The sequence below is a fragment of the Numida meleagris genome, chromosome 6, assembly GCF_002078875.1.
Source record: "Numida meleagris isolate 19003 breed g44 Domestic line chromosome 6, NumMel1.0, whole genome shotgun sequence".
Classification (NCBI taxonomy): Eukaryota; Metazoa; Chordata; class Aves; order Galliformes; family Numididae; genus Numida; species Numida meleagris.
Window position 1 is genome coordinate 54,720,939 of NC_034414.1, and position 23,199 is coordinate 54,744,137.

General features: G+C 40.4%; 1 protein-coding gene across 6 annotated transcripts in view; it reads right to left on the reverse strand.

The window, feature by feature from the left end:
* SYNE2 (spectrin repeat containing nuclear envelope protein 2) overlaps positions 1-23,199 on the reverse strand; it is a 158,690-nt gene that overhangs the window by 48,442 nt on the left and 87,049 nt on the right. For 5 of the 6 annotated variants that reach the window (XM_021403871.1, XM_021403872.1, XM_021403870.1 and 2 more), the window contains exons 67-86: positions 21,128-21,361; positions 18,542-18,709; positions 17,776-17,901; positions 16,725-16,837; positions 16,165-16,306; positions 15,099-15,230; positions 14,365-14,517; positions 13,901-14,110; positions 12,641-12,742; positions 11,589-11,708; positions 11,219-11,419; positions 9,530-9,703; positions 8,846-8,977; positions 7,114-7,310; positions 6,348-6,480; positions 5,246-5,428; positions 4,669-4,815; positions 3,644-3,820; positions 3,251-3,406; positions 1,739-1,888 (exon numbers count right to left, since the gene is read on the reverse strand). In XM_021403871.1, coding sequence (XP_021259546.1) covers positions 1,739-1,888; positions 3,251-3,406; positions 3,644-3,820; positions 4,669-4,815; positions 5,246-5,428; positions 6,348-6,480; positions 7,114-7,310; positions 8,846-8,977; positions 9,530-9,703; positions 11,219-11,419; positions 11,589-11,708; positions 12,641-12,742; positions 13,901-14,110; positions 14,365-14,517; positions 15,099-15,230; positions 16,165-16,306; positions 16,725-16,837; positions 17,776-17,901; positions 18,542-18,709; positions 21,128-21,361 — 3,150 coding nt within the window. The remainder of the gene's footprint in view (positions 1-1,738; positions 1,889-3,250; positions 3,407-3,643; positions 3,821-4,668; positions 4,816-5,245; positions 5,429-6,347; positions 6,481-7,113; positions 7,311-8,845; positions 8,978-9,529; positions 9,704-11,218; positions 11,420-11,588; positions 11,709-12,640; positions 12,743-13,900; positions 14,111-14,364; positions 14,518-15,098; positions 15,231-16,164; positions 16,307-16,724; positions 16,838-17,775; positions 17,902-18,541; positions 18,710-21,127; positions 21,362-23,199) is intronic. The other variant, XM_021403873.1, reaches the window with a different exon arrangement.

A 23,199-nucleotide genomic window follows, 5' to 3' on the forward strand; every position in this document is an offset into this window, starting at 1 on the left:
TCCTTTTCATTTTCTCTTTGCTTCTTCCATTATTGCAATCTTGTAACCTGTACTGGGGCAAGCAAGTTTCCATTTGCCACAGTTCTCCTTCAGTGTGGCTTATCATTTTTACCCTTCTGTATCAGGTAAGCACCTAACATATGTCCTGGGTTAGATGAAACATTAATCTAGTTCAGTATCTGTTTTCACTTATGCCAGTATCAGATGCTTTGGCAAACTGGGCAAGGCAAAAAGCATGTTTCCATGGAACCTGTTCAGGTGACAGATTTCAGTTCCAGCTATGCATCCACTCAATGGAAGATGAAAGCTTTTCCAAACGACAGTGCACGCTAAATAGACCGAATGAATCACTGTATCATAGTATCATAGTTCCAGGCACGCAGGAGAAGATGGGTTAATCAACCTTATTCTCACTTGAATCATGGTGTAGGTGGGAAGAATCTCTAATTGCTTTTTGTAGCCTGCAGCTAATTACTGCCCACACAAAGAAGATGGAAAGACATCGTACTCATGAAATGCCTCTGAGCCACAGACTCACAGTCTCAAGACTCACAGTCTCAAGATCAACCTACAGATAGTACAAGCAAGGTTGCACATCTCCTTAGCCATGCATTTGAAGTCACAGCCTGGCTCCTGCTGAGGCCAGTCATACACAGGAAAAAAACTGCTTTGTGTTTCACTGCTCATGCAAACAACTAGGCTGTAGCAAGCTGCAGATTCTAAGTTCAATACTTAAGTCATAAAATACTAAAATTACCATGACCCACTGTGGCTATAATTGGAATCGCTAATCACTAGGCTGCTAATCCTGCCAAATTCAAACCCCAGCTCTGCACTGAAATGAAGAACTTTCCTTTTTTACCATGCACATACATGCAAATCTGTTTTCTAGATGAGAAACAATCATACAATCTCTGTTGAAACATAAAACAAGAAGGAGCAACCTCATCCGGGTCTGACATCTCGTGTGGAAGAGTTCAAGTAAAAAGATTCAAGTTTCACAAAGTTTTGAGGAATGAAATCAGAGCACTTGTAATAAAAAGTATAAAGGAATCTTAACTATAAACACAATTACTGGATTACATATAATCCTCTGCAACATATGGCTATTTATTGTCACAAAGTCAAACCCTTAGCTGTAGCCATTATTAGATCTTTTGTATCTATCAATTACATCTAGGTAAAGAAGATCAGTTTCAAGTATAAAGCTAATACAACTACATATACAGACTGTCTTGGAGTCCGTTTGTATGGAAAACCAATCTGTCTGGCTTTCCTTGAAGCAACTGAGGACTACATAGGGTTTGAAGCCAGTGGAAGCCTCCCAGGTATATAGAGGAGAGAGTAGCTGGGAGGCAGAAAAGTAAATGGCCAGTGTAAATGGAGCACACTCCCAACAAAGAAGACGAGAGTACAGATTAGAGAAGCAGATCAAGTAGGAAAGCATAAGATAACAGAAAACTATCCGTGCAATTTTATAATTTTCTTAAACCGCAGATGGGTCTCTGTACCTCCTCCCCCTTTATTCAAACTTCTTTGATAGCAGACTTTTTTCTCTCTTAATCTTGGAAATAGGTTAACTTCTGGATGGTACAGACTTAAAAGGAAGTTCTTAGAAGGTTAAGATTAAAAATACTCTGCTTTTCTTTTTTTTTTGTACCAGCCTCTGATATTTCATGAAGAAAACTAATAACACTAGTGGAAAGAATATGTGCTGGAACGCAATCAAATCATTTACCTGGCTGACTACATTGTCCTTCATTTCACAAAGGTCAGCTATTCTGAAAGACAAAGCTTCTGGGGTTTGTTCTGTACTACCATTCGAAGACACACTCTGCTTGAGCTCATCGAGCATTTTGGATTTAGTTGCAAGCTGATTTTCTAGGTCCTAAATGAGAAAAAGAGAGAGAGAGAAGGAAGATAAGTAAGATCTGTAATAATAAGATAAATAAGATCTATTAATGACAACATAGAAAAACTCATCCGTGTAAAGAGCTTAGATAAATACTGTTTTTTAAAACCAGTCCTCTTTAGCCATGCAGCACCACCACCATTTTAGCCCCGATACTGAATGTTTCTTTATGGGGATTAAAAATGTCAGCAGTTCCTTAGGCAGGTAGAACCAGAAGCAGTCCATTTAGTGTCAGTATGGACATCATGTCTGAGAAGGAGATCAGCAAGAGCTAATTCCTCAGCCACCATGCGGGCCTCTTTGTACCTCTCCAGATGCAGAAAGATTTCCTGTTAATACAGATGCTCATCAATGAGTTTTACACAACATTAATAAATATTCATACACACAGTGGGCCATAATGCTTCCCTATAACACTACACTTAAAGTCATGATCTTTCTTTCCCCAGTCTACTGTCCATAAAACTTTATCAATTTTTGATCTCATTTTTATTGAGCAAACAATTTTAATGAAACATTTTAGCCACCTGCATCCTAACGCTGTACCTTGCTGTGAATAGGGCAGTATTTTAGCCAAAGTTACCCTGTCCTGCTCTCATTCTGAGCCCCCAGTATATTTTAGAGTGCTTCAGGGAGACGAGTAACTCTGTGTATAACAGAATACTCCAGGGAATAATAGCAGCCTACTATGAGAGAGAGGCATGTAACTATGGCAATGAAAGAACAAATATTCCATGTAAAAAAATAGAGAACATTGTACTGAATGAAAACAACAGACTGTCAGTGTAATAGGATTTAGTTATTAGCTGGCTACACCTGTTCTAATTTTGAGGGAGCTGATATCTAGAAAAATGCAACAAAACCAAAGTACATCCAGATTCTTGAGGTTTGCAAAGAAAGATTACACTCTAGGGCACTTGTATAGAGTGTTACGGTTTTTCTCAAATGAGGCTGTGTAGATCCCAAAATATTACCACTACAGAGCTCTTCAAACTAATGGAATCGATGGCATTTGCCATAACTGTGCTGAACTGAGAAAACTATTTCTTTTCGAGGCATCTCAGAATACAATCTCTAAAATTCCAAACACCATGAAACAACAACACGATGCAGATGCATCTTCAGCTGCAGGAAAAAAACTTAAAATGGCAGTTCACATTAACAGCAGATCTAGTTTGAACCTACCATGCTTCGATTAAAATTACACTACAGTATTCCAGGAAATGGCAACTTCCTTTACATTTCGTCCTGCTCAAGTCCGTGCAGTTCTTCAGGCTGGATTCAGCAAAGCGTTACGTACATATTGTACAATAATAACCCACTTATACAATGTTTTACCTTGCAATCATCTAATGTGTTCTGTGCAGAGATTAGACTTGCTGGGGTTTGTAAAGATCTCATTCGATCGCTCTGCACTTCCAGCCAATTATGTAAAGTCTGTGCTTTGTTCTCATTTTCAGTGGTATCTTCCAAAAGGTGTTCCAGGTCTTGTATCTGAAAGTTACAGAATATTCTAATTTACGTAAGGCTAGAGGTGGGAAGAAACAGGGCTGCCCATTCCATGACAAAATTTGAGACTACAACATATTTTTCTCTAAATAGTGCTTTGAATGTAAATACAAAAATCTGTGTTCAGTAGTGTTTTTGGAGAAAGTGCGTTTGCAAAATACAGAGCACTAGTATTGCCAAGATCAGAGTTGTGAGACAGAAAGCAATTAAATGCACTCAAACCTTTCTGTTCAGGGATGCCTGCAGCCTGTGCCACCGTAAGTTCATCTCGCCGAGACACTCAGCAAATTCTGTCCTCTCATACCTCTTGCTTTCCACATCACAAGTGCTCATTTGCAAGAGTGACTGGTTAACAAAATCTACCATCCACTGCTTAAAGTTCATTTCCATCATATATTCCTGGAGGAATGAAAACAAACAAACAAAAAGGAACAAAACCACAAAACAATTAGTTCAACAGTTTTAATCTGGTCAGTTCCAGTGACACAGTGTGCAGTATCAAAGCACCTGAGCAGTGCAGCTACCACAGGCTAGGAAGTGCTATCCTGACTGAGCCCAGAGCACTGCTCAGTAGCTCTGCAAAGCCAGAGAAAAACAGATCTCTGTAGGGATTTATGCCTTGAGGTTGGGCTTCCTGACATCTGCAGACGTACAAGAATGGTGTGAACCCTTCCTGTGACTGGGGCAATATGCCTCTCTCATCGGAGCTTTAGCATCTAAACAGAGTTATTAGTCTGCTGCAGGCTCTCTGCAAGGACAAAGACCTGCTCCTTCTTTCCTAGCAGGTACACTCTTTTGATAAAACATTATATTCAAAATCCATGTTGTCCAGTTAAATGGATCCTCGCTACAGAGCGCCAGAATTATGAGGTATTCCTTGGTGAAAAGGTAGACTAAAGCACAGCACAAATGCAGAGACTAGCTCTGTAAGGAAGCAAAGCTTTCCTACTCAACACATCCTATAGTCTAAATGCAAGAGAGAGGGAATGAGTGAGACAGATGAGATAGCATAAGGAAAAGGAGATTACAGAACAGCTGGCTGCAGCTGTATGCAGAGCAGGCAGTGTCTTGTGTAGCATGGAAGCAAAAGGGTTATTATAACAGAAGGTGTTAAGGTACTTTTAAGGCTGTTTGGGAAACCCTCCTGAGTGCAAGGATGAGGATATAACAGTGTCTCGAGGCTCCTTCCATGCTTGTGACAGCAAAACAGTCACAAGCTAAGCCTGGACTTTCAGTTTTCCATTTACCTTGTACTTCTGAAGGAGACTTCTGACTTGAGCTGTGCTACTTTGTGCATTTATTGGTTCTTCATGTCCTTGCTGTTGTTCCACATGGTCCAGCCACATCATTAGTTCAGCAATAGCTTCCCGTGAGGAAAGTTTTTCCATTTGAAGCTGGGGGTAAAGAATATAATGAATCCTCCACACTCCACTTATTAGAAATATCAAGGAAGACGACATCTGTATTTTTAGAAGGGCATATAATTGCAATTATTGGGCTATGAACTTTACAGTGAGCTCTGAGCTTCAGAGGAATATATGACAAATTTAAAAAAAAGTTAGAGAACTCAGAAATTTGAAATAAAATTATTTCTAATCGTAACTGAATTTCATATAAAACCAGAAAGGTGATAGATACTTGCAAAACACTACAATAACTAAACAGCAGGATAATATTGGGGATATTCTGAAAGCAAGACAAGACAGCTAATTAAGAAAGAGTTACTTTGCAGGCCTTACACAGTAGCCAACTGAATCCCAGTAGCAACATTTAAAAGTAATTATTTAGCTTGAACTGAGAGATAGTAGGAGAGTTTCTCCTCACCTGGTGCAGCTTTTCTTGGATAGCTGGGAGCTGTGTAATCAGTTCTCCCCACTTTTGCTCAAACTTTGCCAAAGTTGACCTAAGTGCTGCAGTATCTGCCTGCTTCACGTGAAAGAGCTGGTTGGCAGCGCTGACCACAGACGACTTCAGGGAAGATTTGTCATCAACTTCCTTAGAGAATGTCTGAGGTGCATGGGAGAATTTTAAGAGAAGGTAAATATTTCTACATCTATTTAGATAAAGAGGACAAACCAGGTTTTCAGTCACTGAATGAACTGTCTTAACGAATGGATTTTAGCAAGTCTGTAAAGTTCAGAAAACCTAAACTCAGCACGTTCTGGCAATACCTAAGGCCTTTTTCTGCCCATCTTGATATATTGCCGAGTACTACCTCTTGCTCCATGGGGATTAGAAATATTCCCATCTCCATATCACACAGAGGTCAAGGGAGCAACCCTAGCTCTCAAATCTCTGTCCAACACATACCTACCTACCCAACCTCCACAATGCCTTGATTTTCCACCATGCAACACTCTCTTTGTCAGACCTCACATCAAGGTAGAATATCCAGGCTAGTCATACAGCACCAGGGAGCAGGCAAAGACATGAAATTCAATTTAGGATATACTTTTCTACAGATTTTCTCTTTCCTGACTTTGGCTGACCAACCCCAAAGCTCCAGTGACTTCATTCCTGCTCCATGAGTTCACTTCAGTTGGTAAGAGGCCTATCAGCTGAGCTGAACTGCTGTATCTGGTTTTTGGCATCAGGAGCAAGAAAGAAACCATACCATTATTCTATACATGCATAACAGATATTGGCTGGATTGTGATATGTTGGAACTGGAAGCTCACTATGAGAGGATCTCACTCTGATTTACACACTCAGGCTGGCCTAGCAATCTAAAGGAAGTTTTTTTTGTGGCCTCCCATCCTCAAAGTTCTCCATCCAGGTAATGGAGTAGCTCTGGGACATGCAGTTATTCAGTGTCATATTCTGCTGGCAGCATCTGGGTCATGATAAATACAAAAAACACTCAAAAGGATCACTTGCATTAGAAGTCATGATGTATCATCTCAATCTGGTAGGAGATCAGACTTACAAACAAGCTGTTGATGTTATCCCTGATGGTGGGAAGATCTTGCGACACGTTGAGTGATTGCTCCTTCCAAAATTTCATTCTCTGCTCAGCAGAATCCAGCCATTTCCTTAACTCCTCCGAGTCCCTGTTGTAGCTAAAAGAAGGAAACAAAACACACAGACATATGCCTCCTATTTGAATCTAGGATGTATTTCTCACCCTCCAAGCGGCGCTCTGTGTGAGAAGGCTATTCTGACGCCTGTGCCACACTGACAGTTGGCTAGAGCCATGTGAAAGCACAGAGCATACTTGGGTCTTTCCCCTTCAGAGAGCTTCGAAATGCAGGTTGAGGCAGCATTTCAGCCAGGTCTTGAGTGTCTGTAAGGGCGATCATTTATATGTGGAGTCACGCAGTACGCCTTTGCATGGGAATAAAGGCTAGCTTGCATTCATGGTGAGCCAAAGTACTTAGGGGACCATGATCAGAACACCTGTTAGCACTTTAAATATATGAGCAGCAGCACGATGTAGCTAATTCTCACCTAGGTACTCTGACTTAACAATGACAACAATCAAAACTGTTCCCACAAAAATAAATGGGAAGCAAAGAAGTGCGAGAAGATCTGCTATATAATAAAGGGTCAGTGATCACCACTGCTTTATTTTTTTCTGGTTTTAAGTAAAAGGCACTACATCATTTCATAATTGCCTATCAGTATTTCAGAAAACAGTTTCTAACTGTTATTTCAAGCTGGTATCTCCAATTGCCTTCTGAGTTATAACCCACCTGACCAAGAGTTTGAGTAACGTTTGAAGTCTGTGTAGTTCATTGCCAGCTTTTTTGGTTAAGGACAACCACTGCTCTTCCAGCTTCGCAATCTGACTTGTTATTTCCGGACAGCTCACAGCAGTCAGCAATTTCTTCCCTTCTTTCACCATCTGGTACAGCCTGGCATGCTTCTCATCAACAGTGCTTTTGATTTGCTATCAGAATATGGCAAGTTTGCAAAACAATAACATTTTGAAATTTGAAAACACGACTATCAAAGCACATATCATTTGCTGGAACGTCTTAATTTTACATTTAATCCGTTATATATTTTATTTTCCATTCTGAAGCAATCTGTACTTCATTGCATGTAAATGCATGTAAACTTCAGGCTATGAATGCATGCTATCTATAAGACCTGGATGCATCATCTGAACACATGACCATCGCCAGCAGATGTTCTTAGTAGGGTTTCTGTGTCTATCTTATTTTAAAAAAATGTTACCAGACATTTGAAATAAGCTGTTGGGATAAGTACTGAATGATGGTGGCCAGGAGGAATGTGAGAGAACAGTGAAGATGTTAAGTCAAAGATATAGGAACACCTGGGCTTGCCTAGACAGCTGAATAAAAACAAAACAAAGCATCATTTTGCCATTACTACACTTCACTGGAAGGTCAAAATGAGAAAAGAGACAAGAAAAAAAATCCCAGGAAGTAGATTGGTCCTGGGAAGAAGACAGAAAGGAGCAACTATTTGAAATGTAAGTTTCTCACTTCTCTCCAGACAGAATATTTAATATTAATAGGGATATTTGTCTAGCAGGAATTATGCTCCAGAGAACTGTATTTTGCTCTGTCCTTGAAACTGTGAAGCTCCAGTGCTTGGACAACTCCCAGAAGCATCTTCTAAAGCTTTACTACTTTGTTTCTGATGTCATTAAGGAAAATAAAGATTGAAGTTTTTAACTAGACCTTCACTCTTAAGAAATAAAGGAAACCAAACAACTTCACAATGAATGGCTATGCAAATATAACGTATCTCCCATTTCACTGTGATGGGCACCAAAAGCACCAGAGGGCCACTGTGACTGTCAGTATCTGCTGTTGATTTACTTCAAAAGATACCTATAGCTCAGAATTCTCTGAGAACATCCCGTGGTCTCTTTTATACAATCAGGTACATTAAAGGACAGTACTTCTTTTTGCCTTTATAGTCTATGAATCTAAATATAAAATTGGACTCTGTATAGACCCATTTCCAAAACTTCTAATAGAGTAGCTCCTCTGAAGACACAGAAAGTTCAAACCTGTGAGGAAGACAGATCACTCTCAGAGGATACATCACTAAGCTTATGGAACACCATCTCTTCTCAATTTTATAAAACAACCATATAGGCTGCTTTTATATCCTTACATTTGTATGTTTCAAACAGTTAAAATATTTTAAACTGGACTTGATGTTCTAAATAAAGGCGTAGCTCTGCCAACAGAGATGCAGTTGGGAACAAGCCAATAGCCTACTTGCCATTTTCTACAAAAAGAATTGTATTTTCATTGGTCAGTCAGGAATCAGGGCAGGAGATAAAAAGTAACACAGAAGTTTCCAGCGTGCATCCCCACACAGCCAAGAACAAAAAGGAAATACTGTCCTGCAAATTGGCTTCTCTTCATACTCTAATTAATCTTTTTTTTGCCAGCCTTATAGATTCAAGAAGAAAACCAATTAGAGAGACAGACACATCGATACCTGGAGGAGTGTAATCCTTTCCATTAATCTTTCTTCTGTTTCTTCAACCAAATTCACAGATGGTAACGTAGAAGTAAGTGTCTCTAACTCCTTATTGAAAGCTAGACATTCATCATCAAATTCTGTCCATTCCTAAAAAACAGATTACATCATTAATGTAACACACATCAGTGTTTTCTCTACATCAGACTTAATGCTTAATCTGGCACAAGCAGCTCTTGTGTTAATGAAACAGAACATGTAAGCAGGTAAGTAAAGTGAGACATGATTTCACCACAGATGAAATAATTCAAAGAATATCTTCAAGATATTTAATTTGAAAGAGGTATGCTTCAGTTTTTATTTCCTTAGGGGTGTTTTAAGAACAACTTTTATATTTAATATTAAAACGGTACCGGAATTTTATGTCTAGAATGGCTCTACCGTCAGTCCAGGCACTCCAAAATTACTGTGAGAAAGTCATGAAGTCCCACCCACATCAGAGTAACAGATTGAAATGCCTACTTCCAAAGGTGTGTCAAGGAAAAAAAGACAGTTTACTGACACACAGAGAACAAATTGCTATTCAATGGAGATATGAAAGGACAAATACTAGACAAAGAATCACTGATGTGGAAAGAGTTCCCCTAGAAGCAACTATTCCTTTCTTCCAGCTTTTACTTTGGGTTTCTTTTGGCTCATTACCTTTAACAAGCTCTCTAAGTGTACACCATACTGGCTGGCCTTCTGCTCCAGCAATCTGACTTCATTCACCATCCCTCTCCAGAATTTCTCTCTCTTTTGTAGGACGGAGGGAGTCACTTTCTTGGAAAATGCTTCCATGAAAGCCATGTGAGTCATGAGGTTGTGGAAAAAGTCCTGAAGAAAAAAACAAGTTAAAGCTCACTCTGTAAGAGAAATCATGCACCCAGAGCAGGAGTATGCAGAAGAGAGAGAAGGCTCACTGAGAGAAGCAGACACTTTCAGGACCTATCAAAGGAGGATCAGGAGCCTTCTACCCAAACGCTGCATCAACCCAAGATGGATTACTGATAATTTTGGAGTCAGACTAGAAACCAGTGATGAACTGCATACACTGTTTTCATTTATACATTTATAAAGAAAAAGATCTACATTCACGCCTTCAGTTCATATGCAATACAAAGATATTGGAGGACAAAAGTGGAAGAGTTTTAACAATAGTTAAATTGAGTTTAGTGTGAAGTAGTTATCACCAGACAGCCATTATTCAGTTTCTTTCACCTGGTTGGGAGGTGACTCCTATCATCAGGTATGATCAGTTCTAAGGGTTAAGAATAGAGAAGGGCACAAAGAGCTTGATTTAGTCATGGCTCAGCTGAGCCCTTGGGAAACAGCTGAATCTCAACAAAATACTTACCCCCACGAAAAAGTTTTGAGAACTTAAGATTATACTCTTCCATCAAGATCTTCTTCACTAAGAACTAATATCTAGTACAAGGATTGCACTTTAGGACTGTATCCTAAACTGTGTGAGCATTCTGATAAGTCTTGAGCAGACCCAGAGCAGGAACAATTACTTTTGCAGTTCCTTTTACTTTTGTAAATCAACATGTATAAATTTGGAGTGTAAATATACTCTGTGTATGTTTTCCTTCGTAAATACATTCCATACATTTTAATTTGCTTAGGGTAATTTGTGAGTAAGTGACAAACACCATTCTTATGGCTATAGAGTAGTAATCTGCAGCGCTTGGCATCCTGAAGCAATTCTGTAGGGAGTTTGAGCTACATGGAGTGGCTAAATCAAGGCAGTGACATGACTGAGATATTTGCCAGTGACTAGCATTGACCAGGGCTTCTTGTCATGCAGCAGGACAATGGGGATGCAGGTGTATTCTCAGGATCTTCCATCAAACACATTGCAGCAGGAACCAGGGAACAGTGAACAGAAAAGGCGAGCATCTAAACTACCCTCCCTTCAGAGAAGAGCTGTTATGACTAAGTTTCCTCCATCAAATCATGAGGGCATAGAATGCTGGAAGCAAAGCCTCAACTCCTAGCTGTTAGACAGCAACTTCAGGAATCCAATTATAAAAAATTAGAAGGATATGTTTTCTTCGCATATCATTATGATCTGAGGTAAGCCACAGTATAATATAGACTGGCAAACTGAAATCCTGATCTTAATTTATTACCAAAACTGCAGTTGTAATAACTCCACTTTCTTGTTTTAGTGGGTCCTACTTCAGATTACTAAAAGCTTTGCATTGTTTTCTGCATGAACTTCAGTCCCTCTTGTACACTATGAGATACTTACTATTCTTTATGACACTCGAGGAAAACCTGTCACAGAAAATAGCTCTCTTGCTGTGCTGATCTGATCTGAGCAGGGCTGTGATGAGAATCCCATACCTTGTGATTTTCCAGGTGAGACTGTAGAGCTGCTCTGCTTTTTGTCAGCTGCTTTGCATCTTGTGCAACCTTCTCTTGTCCAATAGCAACTAGCTCTGCAAAACCATGAAGTAAGTCCTCATATTGGCTCTCACTGATGGAAGGAGAATTCAGCTCCTCATACTTTGCTTTCAAAATCCCCCACATGTCATCCAAAACATCCTGCAATGTGAACAAAGTTTAGTGATTCATGAAAGATAGAAATGAATCCTACAAATCCAAGTGCACATTCCCAGACTGCAAAATGACTATCAGCCTTTCAATGCTTAAAAAACTTTGCACAGAAAAATCAAACCTTACTGCATAAGTAGAAACTGTACTATGTTCTTACCTCTAATTTATAAGCTTCCTGGATTAAGGTGACAGGTAACTGGAATCTTTCCCCATAGCCTCTCAGTTTTGCCACTTGGTTTTCCAAGTTTTGCAGTTCCAAAGCACAGGCATCAGTTTTCTGAAATTACAGACAAAATATGAGTTTATGAGATAATTAGACAAGACTGTTCACAACACACCTTACTGGGTTCACATGGCACAGCCAGGAAGAAAATTCAGGTCTTGTGTCTCAGTATAACATTCAGGGTGCTTCAGTTTACTAACTCAACAGCCATCATTAAAAGGAATCATGGCCTCAGAAAATACCATTTTCTCATGAACTGGAAAGATTCAATCAGGGATGGATTGAGGCAGGTTCTTTCTGAATGAAGGGAAGTTATGTACAGCTGATGTTCTTTTTCTAAGGGTGGTTGCCTCACAGAATATGTTCAAGGCAGCAGCCCCCTACTTGGGGGCTGAACATAGCTTTCAGCCTGGCAGAAAATCATGCTTGTAAACAAGGTTATGAGTCTGCAACAAAAATGTTTGTGGAACCTCCTTCTGCACCAACAGCAAGTAGGTAGGTGGTTGATGACCATTCTGGAGAGGATAAGCAGCCTGTTCATTTTCAATTCTCTGCTAATCCCTACAAAGGTTGAAGAAAACCTTAACTGGTCAAATGCTACACTATAATGAACTGCTTATAACTCCTGAATGAGTAGATACAAATACTGCAGTCCTATTTCCATGAAGAAAATTTGAATATTAGGAAGGCATAATATGTGGAGTGCTGTACTTTGTGCAGCTTTTTCTCTTCTCTGCCATAGTCTGGGGTGTATTTGTTCCAATAGGTTGTAGGGAGACTGGTTCCTCCACACCGGCTAGTAAAAGGACTGGAATTAAGTCCAACTATGGATTGGGATGTAGTAGGAAAAAAGGGGTGATAAATACTGAACTCCCTCCTTCTCTCATTCTTAAAACACAAGTGAGACTCAAACTTTAGAAAATATGAAACAGTAAATCATAGAAAACTGGAAACGCTAGCTTTTCTTTTCCTACAAATGAAATTACCTGAAGCTGCTCAGAAACATTATGTCCACGAATTGCATTCAAGCATTGTTGCAAAGTAGCTTTTTTCTCAGTTAATTGATCATAAAGCAGCCTGGTTTCATTCTGAAAAAGTAACAATCACCATAAGTATATCACACACAAGAGTATAGCAATGAGCAGACAAAATTACATAGCAAACAAGACGGCTCTCTCACAGCAAAAGCACTTTTACTTCAACACACAAAAAAAGCATACACATTCTGGGCTCAAAGAAATAATTTAGAGAGGGAAATTCCCTGTCAGTGTATAAAAAATGAGATTTCTCTGTCACAGTGATCTTCTATGACTGTAAAGATCTGCGAAACTTACAGAGAAACAAATTCTTCTCTTCTGAAAATGAGAAAATAAGCCTAATACTGACAACTGATGGAGCTCAATGGATTCTGCAGGAGTAAACATAGCAATATCAGCCCTGTCCCTGTTTGGAGACAACATCTCAGTGTTCTTCAAAGGAACTGTTCTATTATTCAGCAGCACAGAGATAGGCTGACTTGATGATGAGCACACTGGAGCTCTGCTGAACATCGGAAACTGTATTTCAAAGACCAAGTTCTTCTCTCCTTTTTTTTCAGAAAGGATTCCTCATTAAATATTTTTCAACAATAGCTATTAGACTTAGCCCATCGCAAGAAACTACAGCAAAGTTTCTAATTATATGCTTTTCTGAAGAACAACAAAAGAAACACAACTTCGCAAGACTGTAGCTTCTGTTACTGTGGCACAAAATCTCAAGGAACAGCAAATACCAAGGGTTAAATCAACCTCCAATGCATAGCTGTAGGTAGAGCAGAGCTGGACACTGCACCAACGAAGAAGTATCTCATAACATATATTCTGAGAACAACAGAGCTTTTGGCACTAACTCTGATCACTCCTGAGTCCACAAGGTAGCGGAAAGGATATAGAAACCCTTCCCTGGCCTAATCCTTCCCCACAGAAACTTGGTTTAGTCTGTAGATCAGCATACATGGGATCCCAAGTTACTTCAATGCTTTGCATGTAAACTTTCTACTGTGATCAAGGCTTCTAAGGCAGTCAGCTCTGTAAACAACACTGTAAAGAGCAAAATAAATTTGCTTCTTGAGAGACCAAGACAAGTTTGTTTAGTACCAAAAAAAAATAAAAGACCATTATAGATGCCTCATTTGTAACTCAAATGCATTAACACTGAGAAGTCTAACAGATGCTGTGAAACAAGATGTGCATTTGGCAGTGGAGTACCTGGTAACTGCTATTATGATCCAGCCCAGCTTTCACTGAATTGCTCCTTGAAGCAGTGGCAACTTGAGTTTGTTCCAGCCATGCCTGTAAGTTGTTAAAGCACTCACAGAACACATCTGTGCTCCCACCAGCGCAGGTAATAGACTTTAAAAGATTGTCCTTTTTATCACTCAGATCAGCATGAAGTTTTTGCAGCTCAACAGAAAGAGTCTAAAGGGTTGGAAAAAAGATAACATGAGTGAAAATGGTCTCTGTCCAAGGAGACCTGCCTGCAAAATGCAGTGGTACGTGAGCTGGTAATTGTTAACAGGCAAAAGATCCAGATCTGTGCACCACCAAAAAACACAAAGCTACTCCCGAGGAATACCAGCAAAAACGAGAAGAAATGTCAGGCCATACAAATTGTTCTTGCAAAAGAAATCAACCATGGTTCCCCTTTCCCCTGGATGCTCTAGGAAAGTTACCTCATAAAGAACCTGCTGCATGGCTGCCTCTTCGGTGGAGAGGACTGAGGTGTTCAACATCTCCTCCATATTATTCAAACACCGGCTGATTGCCAGAAGTAGCTCAAACAGTTTTTTATCCAAATTGGAAGAAACTTCCTCTGCCACATTCTCCTGTGTAAAAGCAAGTCAGAATTTTTCCCTACTTTAACCCAAGGCACACATAAGATTTGTTCACTTGCATAAAATTAGAAGTTTAGTCAGCTAATAATAATAATATGCAGTTCATGAAATACTGAAGGACAGTCTTGGATGGGACAGTTATATGCATGCAATACTCAGAGCTATCAAGTCCAAAACTGAGAGTGACCCTCAGTGCATTAGGAGCGGATGCAGTTTTACAGGTTTCTAAACCCAGGAACAGGCACAACAGAATTTGCCTCATCAGCTCACATATTGCAGATTTACTAACATCATTCTCAGGATCCTCACTTAACAGAGCTTGAGGAGTCTTTATCCACACTAGCATGTCTTTAGATTCAGGTAGCAGAAGTTTCATGGTTGAAACTTGGAATCTTTCTCCTCAAAATCCTAACCTGAATGCACATTAGACCACCCAGCTGTTGCAAAAGCTACACTACAATGAGCCTCGTTTGCAATAATTTGATTATTGTCTATGTTTCTCAATGCCCAAACGGTGCATTGTGTCTTGAATTCCCGGTGTTTTTGGCAATGCTAGAACATGCCATTTTTACCTGTGCATGTACCACGTTTGCTTCTTGGCTTAGGTCTCCCAGCTGGACGGTGTACGTTTTCAGCTCTTCCACAGTTGGGGTTCCTGCATTTGGGAATGTGCCCCGGGGCAGCATGTTCAGTTTTGTTGTAATCTGATGTTGGGAAAGAGAATACTGCAATTATGTGAACTGCTCAAATGAAGTCTGGGCTATGGGCAACTACATAACATCCCTTTTAAAAAACATTAAAATAAAAGTGTCAAGTTATTAATAGAAAGCACTTGGATAGCAGGGTTCCCTTTTTGCTGGCAAGAATAAATTGGTTAGGCTATGCCCTGACTGGAGCATGAAAAAAGAGCCTCCACTTCCCACTTTTAGGGTGTAGCCTGTATTAAGGCAGGCCTGCTGCCCACTGCAGTCCCTGAGTAAGAGCAGATGTTCATCCTTTTGCTTGACTGATATTCGTCCATATAATACAGTAATTTCTGAGAAGAGTAAATCTAGTCATTACAATTGAATGCGAACAAAACTGCTAGCAACAGGAAATACACTTCGTCCGAGCAGTAAAATTCTGCAGTCTGCTCTGAGTAAATGCATAACATTCTCTTATGGCAGTGCAAAATCCACTTTTGATATGTCAGAGAGAATAAGAGAACACTATAGTGAATCGTAGAAGAAAATTTAAGCTAGAGGTTTCTTCTGACCAAAATGTTCTCACTTGCAGGAACTGGGACTTAATCCACATCCATAAAAATTAGCTGGGAGCTTGCTAGGTAACTCACCTAATTCCCTTGAAAGAATTAAGCAGATAACATCAGGTCTGAATGCTAACTGCCAGAATTCATCTACATGTTCCCACACTACTTCACAGTCACAGCTCCAGAGTCATTATCTACCTCAAGGTAAAATTAAAAGACAATCATGAAAACAGTATGCAGTAACAATTTCTTCTGGAGAGCGCTTGCAAAGATTTCAGTTATCTGATGAAGAAGAGACATGATATGATGACTCAGGAAGATGCCCTAATAGTTATCTTCATCCAAACCAACAGGCTGCACAAAGAGTGCTTTACTGAATTTAAACGAACCTGAGGTTCCACAAGCTGGCAGAGAGGAGACTTCATCTTCGAGGAAAGCTCTTGTTGTAAATATTGCCATTTATTACCCGTTTGGTCTTTTGGAGCTAAGGTGGGATCAGCCTGCTTGCTTTTTGGATCAGATTCTCCATTGCTGTATTAAGAAAACCGAATGTCAAATACTGAAGTAGAATAAACAACATTAGATTTGTAAAACTTCTTGCATAAGATTAGCTTCTATTGTACCTGCCCCCAAAACAGAGTGCAACCAAACGCATGGCTGTGAACAGAGATACCCAACTTGCCTCTGTTGGGCCTGCTTCAGCTTATGGCAAGCATTAGTCCTGCCTGACACCAAGACTGACTCTGGACACTCCAGTCACAGACCAGTATCAAGGAAGCTGTCACACAAATGAAACTCAGTTTCTCTAGACTTCTGATAGCAGAAATCTCCCAGCTCCTGCAATTTTTCTACAGGCACATATCCCTCCAAACAGTGCTCCTGCAAAGTTTCCGTAGGTTTGGGAAGTTGTGCATAAATGAATCTGGGGAGTGATTTTGTTGATTATTACCTGGGTTCTAATTTCTGAGTCACACTATCCTCAAACTGCGGCTGCATTTTTTCCACACACGACTCAATGAAGTCAATGAGGCCTTTCTGCTCTGCTGCTTTTACTTTCAGATCCTGTGAACAAAGAACAGAACAAACAATAAAAATCAATTGTGTGCACTGTATTGCTCTGAAATGATTATTGTGCTTTTCCAGTCGCATTTCACATGAATCCATTTGGCAAGCAAAGTTAAGAATACCTCTCTCAGGAGAAAAAGCAAGTAATGTGTAAATATGATGTTACCAAACAGTGTTCTAAAAGCACACATTTTTACAGAATATATTTCAGCCTTAAAGTTTCAAAAGCAAAAGCCCTCAGTCAGAAATAAATTACGCATATTCAGAAACGTAAAGGCTGCAGACTGCCGTCCTTATACAGAGAAAAAGGGAGGCACTGCTCAAGCACGAGGTAGAAATGCACTAGTTAGAAAGAGAGCATTGACTAAAAACTGAGCAATTTTAGCAGCTCAGGCTGGATCACTTTCTCCAACTCATTCCTAATAGCATGAGAGGGGCAAAAGCTAATTTCCAGTTAGCAAAACAGAAGTACAGAGCACAAGAGTATCATAGGATATCCTTATAATGTTAACAATGACCTTAGAGTCATTGTGAGTTAGTCCATTAGAGAATGTTCACGAAGCCTTAGAGTCAAATCCGTCTTCAAAAGCAGTTTCAGTATGCAGTTTCAGATTTCAGAATACATCAGCACTTCAAACACAGGAAATCAGAGGGGTGGATGATGCCATCTGAATCACTGTGATATAAGACAAGGGTACCATCCAGCTTTGTAAGGTTCATAAACCTTTTGGACAAAAAAAAATTGAGTTTTCAGGGGTTGGAGGCCTTTCGCCATCCTCCTTAACTCCCCAAATCCTCTAGGAGAGGAATATAAGGTACCTGCCCTTGGCAGACTGGATCCCCCAGTGAAAACTGCAGCAGGTAATATATGCAGCAGCCCCTACACGCACAGTGGACATACAGCAGCCTGACTCCTGGTCAGGCAGAAGAATTACCTGTGGGTGCTGGAAACCATTTTTCTGGAGGAATGGCTGTTCAGTGAGGCCAAGCTGGGGCATGCTGGAGCCATTGGAGTGCAAGGTCTTGAGGGACTCTGGGTCAATCCTCTCCCTGTTGGGAATCTGTAAAGAGAGACCCATTGTGGGAAGGCTTCCAGACTTGACATAGAGGGGAGAACCTCCACATGCAGTTTAGGGAAATGGCAAAAGCACAGCTGTTTTGGACCACTCGTAAACAGAATCAGCAGTGCAAAAGCAGTTGGTACCCTTGCAAACATTTCTATCCAGTTCCTGTCCAGGTCTAGCTGGGGGCCTGTGGCACTGGAAAGCTGAGTAGTCACTGCTCATGCCATTTAGGCGTTCTTTGAAGAAAGTTACTGCTTTAAGACCTGTCTGCTGTGATACTATCACAAACATCACGGCATTTTGAAGGCATTAAAAACCAACAAAACAAACAAAAAGAACCTCACCAAACGTTTTTATCCTTTCCCTGTATTCCTCACAAAATCTCAATTACTGCCACTGAGTACTTAAAGCTGAAAAGATGTAGCTCAGAGACTCATTAGAAGTCCCACTACTTACTGCAAATGAAAAATAATTATACTGGAGGGCAAACTGGAAAAAATAACAAGTCCAACCTTTCTGACTGACTCTTCTCCCTTCCTTGCTTCACATGGTGAGCTCTAACTGTTCTTCTGCTACTACAGCACATGACAGCACCAGGACACTCACTTTTCCTCAGTACAGCATCCATATGCTTTACCTGCTCTTCACTGTATTTATCCTGAAGCATCATCTGGACTTTTTCCAAATTACACTTCACTTCCTTCAGCTTCAAGGAAAGAGCCTCTGTCTCCTGTTGGTGGCCTGCACTGTTTCCACAATCCTCCAGTAAAGTAAGAACCTTTTGTTCAATCTCTGATAACATCACCTAGAAGTGACAGGAGTCAATTATTCATTCTTAAAAGTACAATACTCCTTTCCTGATAACATTCCGAAGACAGTGCTTACACTTAACTCTGTCTAAAATGAACAGAAAGAGGAAAAATTAGAAATAGCTGCAAACTCCATGGATTTTCTCTAATATAGTCTCTTTTTGCTATGAACAATAAAGTGTATTTAATACAGTGTTAAAGACAAAACTGTTTCAGAAAACATTTTATGTGGGAAGTTGTATTAACTCAGACAGTAAGTAATGAAAAAGGGAAGCAGAAATGACAGACTTAATTTGGATGAACCAATAAGACAACACACCACACTGGAGAAGAAGGCAGAGCACAGACTGACTACATCACCCTTGGAGAGGGTCAAGTTCCATGGATGTATGAGCTAAACAGACCTCACTGTGAGGCCAAGGCACTACTAAAACTGTGCAAAACTATGCTAAGTGAGGAAGAAATCCTTGAGCTGATGCTCACTGTAAGGTCAGTTTTCATTCCTTCTAATCACATCAACCAGAAGCGTGGTAGAATTTCTGCTCACATTACAAGACAATGTTGCCAGTGCATGGAGGGTAGCTTTTAAAAGGAAGCCATCAGTTCTAAAAACAGTTTTGGCTATCAAAAGGAGATAAAATTGGCAGATCATTGGTGTTGAGTGGTAAACCTCACACAAATCTTGCTGTGATGAGTTAAGGAGTTATGTCTAACTCTCCACTCTGCTGCAAGGAGCTACTGGCTTCACAATAGAATCTGCAAAAGGTAAAGTCTGTATCTCAGCTGAATGAATTTATAACCTGTTAACTTAGTTTAAGATAACAGCTACCTCTGAGACCGTTTTATCTGAAATGCCACTGGGCTTTCAATGAAGTGATAAAGTAGAGGGACATGCATACCCTAGGGCCAAGTGGAGCTGAGGACAGCAGTCCACTTCCCTGAGCAGCCCATCCTCCGGGTGAAGAAATCCCACCTAACATCCAATCATCCAATCTAAACTACCAAAACACAGTACTGGTACCACGTGTTAGCCAGGCCACTGGAAACTGCTGGGATTTGGTTGCTGACTCACATTGTTCTGAATTAAACTGCATCTCTGCATTACTCTGGCCTGCAAAGCCAGGCTGGATGTGGCTCTGGGCAGCTTGGTCTAGTGGCTGGCAACCCTGCACACAGCAGGGGAGTTGAAACTAGATGATCATTATGGTCCTTTTCAACCCAGGCCATTCTATGATTCTATGATTACTTCAAACTCACATTTTTAAGGTTGAATGTGGAGACAGAAACTACGACTTCACTGCAAAGTAATCAACTGCAATAAATTAATTGTTCTACATCATATCTATCTATCTAGAGACTGCTCCTGTTTTCTGCGTTGGATATTTTTCTGCGCAGATCTTGATTAGGATAGAAAAACCTTTTTCTACTCCTTTGCCCTATCAAGTTCATGTTTAACATGGAGCCAGACTGTTCAAACCTGGCAGGAACTCAGCAGGGCCTAGCACTGCCTCAAGTCTGCTTGATTTTACTGCTTGTGACTGCCCTATCAAAGCCTACACTGACACAAACCCTGGATGGGACTGAGATACAGCCAGATACATAAATGTATTCAGGATTTTAATTCCCAGAGTTAAGCAGCCAAGCAGATGGGAATATCGGCCTGGCACTGCAGAGAACTCCAAAACTGCATGCCTGCACATTTTCTTTTAATCTGTGCGCCAGAGAAAGAAAGCTGTGCCAGGACTACCACCCAGCCCAATCCCTCACGTAAGCTCTGTTGTCCTCCATCCATTTCCATCAAAAGACCACGCCGTTCCTTCTGCTCCCACCTGGGGCAAGAAGGTCCTAGACCTACAGCAGTACAACCAAATACATGCTACTCAAGGTGGATAAGTGTCTGTGTTTCCTCCTACACTGGCAGCTTTGGGGCCCTAAAGTGCAAAAGAAGAACTTACAGTTTAGGAGCTATTTTACACCAGTCTTTTAAATCACTCTAACAAAAATCGAAAGTGAAAATGTCCGAACAAAACAAAAAAATCCTTTATTCTTGCTGATTTATCATGACAGAGATCAATGAAAAGTTGCCTTTAGACAGCGGATGCAGACTTCGCTGAGCCATATTTTCAAAAATAAACTAAACAAAAACAAAGCCGTAAAAACACTCAGAGCTCTAACTAAATTATCCAGGTGTATAATGATCCCACTGTGTACAACCCTAAAAACAGGTATTAACTAAGCCCTAGGAAAGCTGCACCTGAAACCAAAGCCGAGCAGTTACCAGCTGTCTGCCAGTGTAATGAAGCTGAATAAGCAGGGAGAGGAGAAGCAGTAATTGTAGCTTTCCTGCATTCACAAACCCCGGGGAAGGGCGGCTCATGTTGATGGCCAGCAGCACGCTGACTGCTCCCTCTTACCTGGCAATCACCAAGTTGCAGTTCCACCATCTGCTGCATTTTGGGGGTCTGGGGGTCTGAGCCCAGGGACACCTTAGTTTTGTCTAGCCATTGCTCCAGCTCGGCAACCTGGGCCTGGCACGCCTGGAGGATTGTTTCCGGCTCGGGCCTACCACCATCCACCGCTTCCTCTGGGTCTCCCGCTTTCCCTCGAGAGCCCTGGGTGGCGCTGGGGACAGGAGGCAGCGTGCCACTCTGAAGCAAAGCACACGAAAAAAACCACGGTTATCTATCTATTACTTTCTTTCTTTCTTTCCTCCTTTCTTTCCCCACCCCTTACCAATGAGAAATGTTTAACTTTCACATTCACAGGGCTCCAAAACGACTCTGTTACCGACTTCACAGTTTAAAAAAAAAAAAAAAAATAATTAAAGATAAAAGAAAAAGGAAGCGAAATTCAGCACGCAGGCGATCCAGGATCTGGTGTAACAGGTTTCCAGGCGCGATTTGCATCCACGCAGGTATACCTGAGCCACAGGAAGCACGATGACTCACCATTAACCAGTTCTCCCCTGAGGAGAGATGTTTTGCTGTGGGAGTTGGATGGAAGAGCAATGCAGTTTAAATCTGCAAAGCAATCTGTTGTGCATCGTTTAGAAGTTCCATGTATGCATTTGGTTCCAACAGTCAAATGAGTTTCATTCAGGCTGTATGTCACACAGAAAAATAATGTGTATTTTTTGTGTAATTCTTTCTTCTTGTTTGCATTGCTTTAAGAAGCAGCATTGCTTACTTCCGTAATAAGGAGAAGTCTAAAGTGCTTGGAGATACCAGCTGTTGCTTAGAAGCTTGCATAGGTCTGTATACATCCAGGCATATGCAAACGAAAGAAGTTAATAAGTAAATGAAGCACAACGCCTCTGTAGAAAACCACCTGTACCGCTCCCACAGCTCCAGAACATACACACACACACTGAGATGGTCGGTCATAGTGCCTTGTGCTAAAATGAGAGAGCCAAACTGCATTGTTTCAGGTATCAATGTCTTACTTCAATCATTACTTTTCTGATTTCCCTCTCAGCTACCTGGCAGCAGTGTCATTAAAAATAGGAAATAGTCTGAGCACAGAGATTCTGAAACAGTCTTGGACAGTCTGTCGAGGTACATGGAATTGAAGATATAAAAAAGTACCAGTTTACTTCAACATCCACCTTAAATTTCTGGCTTTAGTTCTCAGCCTGTTTGTTCTAGTAAATTATTTAAATATATTTTGCCAGTTTGGGCACAACATATATTTCTTTTTTTTTTATTTCAATGGGACTGCAAAACGTTTTGGTTCACTAAAGTAAACGTATTTTGATGATGCAAAAAAATAACCAAGTATTAAGCAGAATTCACATGCATACAGAAGCATTTAGTTTTCATCTATGGCATGCTCTGCCCTTCCCCAGGTAAACAACTCTGCTGCAGGAAACTTCATCCCCCTTCTTTACAGAAATAGAAACTCAGATATGCAGCCAAATCAGTTGAATAAAACAAACCAGTATCTTGTGTGCAGGCGTAACGATGTTCAGCTTCATGCACACATCATGAGTTCGTGTTCTAAGACTGAGATCATAAAGGACACAGAGTGGACAGTTACCAAAGCTTACCTGACACATAACAATTCGAACACGTTTCTGAATCCTACATTACATTTTAGGCTGCTAGAACTGAATTTGGAGGGAAAACATGCCAGGAGAAATTAAATCGTATCATTTAGCAATCACCAAGATAGTGGGAATAAATTAATGTTAGTGTATGTTTAATAATATTTAATAATTCTCTAAATGGAGAACATGAATATAATCAACTCCACAGATCTCTAGACTTCAACACATCTCTAAGGGAAAAAAATGAATACAGCATTTTTACAAATAAATGTCTTCCTGTCTCCAATTAGTAACTGATCTTGTAAATAAATCACTTAGCAGAAAAGAAGATGCTCCTAATGGGAGTTATATAGCGTATGGAAATGGCACGGAGCAGCAAAACACTGAAATGGAAAAGATATTACAATATTGCAGGCTTTTTTGCTCTCTGGCATGAATTGA